General features: G+C 54.6%; 1 protein-coding gene across 1 annotated transcript; it reads left to right on the top strand.

Annotated features, from left to right (window-relative positions):
- Positions 1 to 391: 391 nt before the first annotated feature.
- Positions 392 to 4,643, top strand: LOC114483880 (NADH dehydrogenase [ubiquinone] flavoprotein 1, mitochondrial-like; the record flags this gene model as incomplete). Its single annotated transcript, XM_028487393.1, has 5 exons — positions 392 to 562; positions 1,645 to 1,727; positions 1,801 to 1,971; positions 2,703 to 2,886; positions 4,212 to 4,643. Coding segments are annotated over exons 1-5 (942 nt in total), but the record flags the coding sequence as incomplete, so codon positions are not given.
- Positions 4,644 to 4,651: the final 8 nt, after the last annotated feature.

The raw sequence follows: 4,651 nt of genomic DNA on the forward strand, positions 1-4,651 counted from the left end.
AGTCGGTCATGAGGGTCGGGCTATCACTAATCTGATTTCTCCTCCTTCCCCCATACGCTTGTGCATACAACAGGAGCACGCGAAATGCGGAACTTGCAGAAAACACCAGAACCAGCAGAAGGTGACATGCGAGGTTTGTTTACTTGGGGATTGAAAGGCTGAGGGTCCACGGGCTAATGCGATGGAGCAGCGCGGGCGAGCAAGAAAGTAAATACCAATTCCGCGAAAGGAGAAAGGCGATCCGAAAGCCCGCGGGGCTGCATCTCGCAGCAGCCTCAGCTCCAGACAGGGCACTTCCGGCCTCTCCGCCTTCCTACGAGGAGGCGGGGCCAAGGGCGGGGCGGGAGCGGTGCAGGGAAGTTTGGGCGCGCCGCCGGCGCCAGGACGCGTGACGTTCTTCCTGTGCGCCGCCTAGTGTCTAGGTCGCGCCGGTTCCTCAGTTTCAGAGCCGTGAAGGTGACAGCGGGAGCTGACCGGCTTGGCTCCCGCGATGCTAGCGGCACGGCGGCTGCTCGGCGGGTCGCTCCCCGCACGGGTATCTGTGCGATTCAGCGGCGATACGGTGAGGCCTGACCTGGCTCGGGCCAGGGGTGCTCGCGGGCCGGCTCTCGCTGCCGCGCCTGTGCGCGCTCCATCCCTTGGGTCTGTAGTGCCTTCTGGAGAACATTCTCATCTCCCCAGCCCGGCAGGAAGGTTGCCGATCCGGCTTGGGTGTAGAAGGGGAACGGGTCCAAACGGGAGGCTGACTCACCCCCGCCCCCAGCCCTCCGGCACCTTGGCTTCCCTTATTTAACAGCCGCGCGACTTAGCGGAAAATTTTGCAGGTGCTAAAGCGTCCTTGTCTCATTCCTTTCCCGCCACAGCTTTGTAGGGCGTGAAGGGGACACTGACCCATTTTACAGATGCAGACAATAGCTTTGGAGAGGGTCGTGCTCCTCCTCATTCTTCGTTCAGCGCTCCGATCCCCATATTGGCTTTTAAGGGGTTGGGTGTCTGGAAGCCAGGTCCCCTTAGGCCTCAGCTGGGGTGCTCCTCACTGGGTCACGTGGAATTCCAGACCCATCTCTCCTCAACAGTTTTTTCCCGGGCGGGTCTCCCTCCGTCATCTTGTGTCCCAGCCGCAGTGAGGCATTTCTTTTCCTTCAGAAAGTGCATTTTGTCGCCAGCAGAGTTTAGTAACACCAGGCTTTGGCCTAACCAAGTTTTGGTCCAGCAGCACAGCCAGACAAGTAAATGGACATAGCATCGCACTGGGCTCAGGGGGGTAGTATGTGCTGTGGTTCCGGCGTGGGCTTTGGCCACGGACACACCTGAGCTTAGATTTCATCTGCTCCTTTGGGCTGTGTGCCTTTCATAAGCTCAGTTTCCTCTTCTGTAAAATGGAGGAAATCATTCCTGTCTCGAGGTTATGAGGATGAAATGGGGTCTTGGATATAGAAAGCTTTGCTTCGTGCCTGCTAATAGGAAGTGCTTACTAAGTGGTGATGGCAGCTATGATGCTACGAAGGGTTCTGAGGCTTAGGCCCCTGCCCTCCTCCCAGCCCAGCCCTCTCTAATCAGGGGGACTCAAGACTCTGTACCTTCTGGCCTGGCCCCTCATGACCCCAGAGCTCTGCTGGGCCTGCTGACCCTCTGTGTCCCCAGACAGCGCCCAAGAAAACCTCATTTGGCTCGCTGAAGGATGAAGACCGGATCTTCACCAACCTGTATGGCCGCCATGACTGGAGGTGAGATGGTGCCCTTAGGCTGGTGGTTCCCGAGGCAGGGCCTCCCCCTCACTGCCTTCCCCACTCTGTCCAGGCTGAAAGGTGCCCAGAGTCGAGGTGATTGGTACAAGACAAAGGAGATTCTGCTGAAGGGGCCTGACTGGATCCTGGGTGAGGTCAAGACGTCGGGCTTGCGGGGCCGTGGAGGTGCTGGCTTCCCAACTGGCCTTAAATGGAGCTTCATGAATAAGCCCTCAGATGGCAGGTGTGTGTAGGCAGGCAGAAGTGGGGTTGCAGGAGAGACCTTGGGGGTGCCTTCGGCTTACCTGGGCCTTTGGGCTGTTTCCTTGGAAACTGAGAATGAAGGAAGTGGGGAAACATAATCAGAGCTCAAGCAGGTGGGCCTCAGTCCTCTCTGGTCTTCCTCAGGGGAGACTTGAGGGGTAGCAGAATCAACACAAAATTTTGACTCAGTCAGACTTAACTGATCAATTCCTAGCTCTGCCTTTTAATCATATAGCTTTGGGCAGTCTCCTGGCCTTTCCGAACCTCAGTTTTCTATTCTGTAAATGGATATTATATTGTGCAGGGATGAAAGAGGTAATGTTCGTACAGCTTTTGGCCTGCACTTTGGTTGGCACATAGAAAGCAAAGGCTAAATGTCAGCTATTTTGCCTCCTTTTGGCTCCAGAGATATGGTGGAGGTTCACGGAATGCTCTTTGTGACCAAAAGCAGATTTGGGCTCTTGGGAAAGCACTAGGAGAGACATTTGGACAGAACAAAGACTTTTCCTGTGGTCATAGCCACCCAAATACGGAATAGGCAGTGAGCTCCCTGTCATCGGTGGTGAGCAAGCAGAGCCCCTGGGAACATGTCAGGAGGACAAAGAGGGATTGGCTGTCAGAGGAGGCTTCCCTGGGTGGAGTGGGGTGGCATGTGGTTGAAGGCCCAACCCTGGTGGCCCTGTAGCCCAACTGACCTGCTGGCCCCCACAGGCCCAAGTATCTGGTGGTGAACGCAGATGAGGGGGAGCCGGGCACCTGCAAGGACCGGGAGATCATGCGTCACGATCCCCACAAGCTGGTGGAAGGCTGCCTAGTGGGGGGCCGGGCCATGGGTGCCCGTGCCGCCTACATCTACATCCGCGGGGAATTCTACAATGAGGCCTCCAATCTGCAGGTGGGCAGGGGCGGGGCGTCAACAGCAGAGAAGGTGCTCAATGTGCACTTACGTGCCCCAATCCTAGGCAGAGTTGTTCTTAGATTTTAGTTCCTGATCTGTCTGGGGTCGCGCTAGGAGAGTGGTGATCACTCCTGCATGCCTTGTGTCCTGAATGGGACATGGCCCCCAATGCCTCTGTCTCTTTCTGTATATTCCAGAGCTTCAAATTGGACTCCATGACTCTTTCCAGGGCTCCATGACTCCTGGGGCAGGGGTAGGCTGGAGAACTCCCATATGGGCATTTTTCCTGAAGGGTCAAGGGGTCATTTCAGTAATTCTCAGCTCAGTGACACCTGTAGTAATTGGTCCAGGGCCAAAGCCTCACCTTTCTATTAGGTTCCTACACAACAGTCATGAAGGATGTGGGAATAATAACCTGGCACGTGGTAGCATTATGCGTAAATGTTATTATTATTATTACATATTTAAAAATAAGCCTCCAGGGTCTTTTCCTCTACTCAAGCGGAGAAGGTGCTCAGTGTGCACTTACGTGCCCCAATCCTAGGCAGAGTCGTTCTTAGATTTTAGTTCCTGATCTGTCTGGGGTCGCACTAGGAGAGTGGTGATCACTCCTGCATGCCTTGTGTCCTGAATGGGACATGGCCCCCAATGCCTCTGTCTCTTTCTGTATATTCCAGAGCTTCAAATTGGACTCCATGACTCTTTCCAGGGCTCCATGACTCCTGGGGCAGGGGTAGGCTGGAGAACTCCCATATGGGCATTTTTCCTGAAGGGTCAAGGGGTCATTTCAGTAATTCTCAGCTCAGTGACACCTGTAGTAATTGGTCCAGGGCCAAAGCCTCACCTTTCTATTAGGTTCCTACACAACAGTCATGAAGGATGTGGGAATAATAACCTGGCACGTGGTAGCATTGTGCGTAAATGTTATTATTATTATTATTACATATTTAAAAATAAGCCTCCAGGGTCTTTTCCTCTACTCAGAAGCAGTACTCGCTCATTATGAAGATAGGAAACCACACACACACAAAAGAAAACTCTCCCACAGATCCACCACCTGGAGAAACTACTTGCTGAAATTTTCATTATTTCCCTAAAGTCTTTAAAAATACATATAGTTGGAGAATTTGTTAAATGTTATTACAGAAGCAGCACATGCATCGTAAAAATCCCCACCCCCTCCCAGAGCGTCCTCTGCCTGTGTCCAAAGGGAGCTTTTGCTCTGGACTTTGGTGATGGGCTCACTGGGCCAGTGCCCCTCCCTCCCACACACAGTGTTCCTGGACTCTTGGGGACCGTGCCCTCACACCCCTGTCCCACAGGTAGCCATCCGAGAGGCCTACGAGGCTGGTCTGATTGGCAAGAATGCCTGCGGCTCCGGCTACGATTTGGACGTGTTTGTGGTGCGTGGGGCTGGGGCTTACATCTGCGGGGAGGAGACAGCACTCATCGAGTCCATCGAGGGCAAGCAGGGCAAGCCCCGCCTAAAGCCTCCCTTCCCTGCAGACGTGGGTAAGCCCTGGCGCCTGGCCCGATCCTGGGCCTTGTCCTGTGTCCTGTGGAGTCCGGGATCTGGTTTCAGGTCCCCACTGGTCATTCTTAGGGAATTTCTGAGTCCCTTCTGCACTGGGCGCCTGACACAGAGAGCAGGGTGGGAACAACAGAGGCTCCACCAGTGCCACCTGCAGTCCCTCATCCTGCCTCAGCTCCCACGTCAGATACCCAAGTCCTCTCCAACCCTCCGGGAACTCGGGGCAGGTTG

This window comes from Physeter macrocephalus, unplaced genomic scaffold (assembly GCF_002837175.3).
Source record: "Physeter macrocephalus isolate SW-GA unplaced genomic scaffold, ASM283717v5 random_1827, whole genome shotgun sequence".
Classification (NCBI taxonomy): Eukaryota; Metazoa; Chordata; class Mammalia; order Artiodactyla; family Physeteridae; genus Physeter; species Physeter macrocephalus.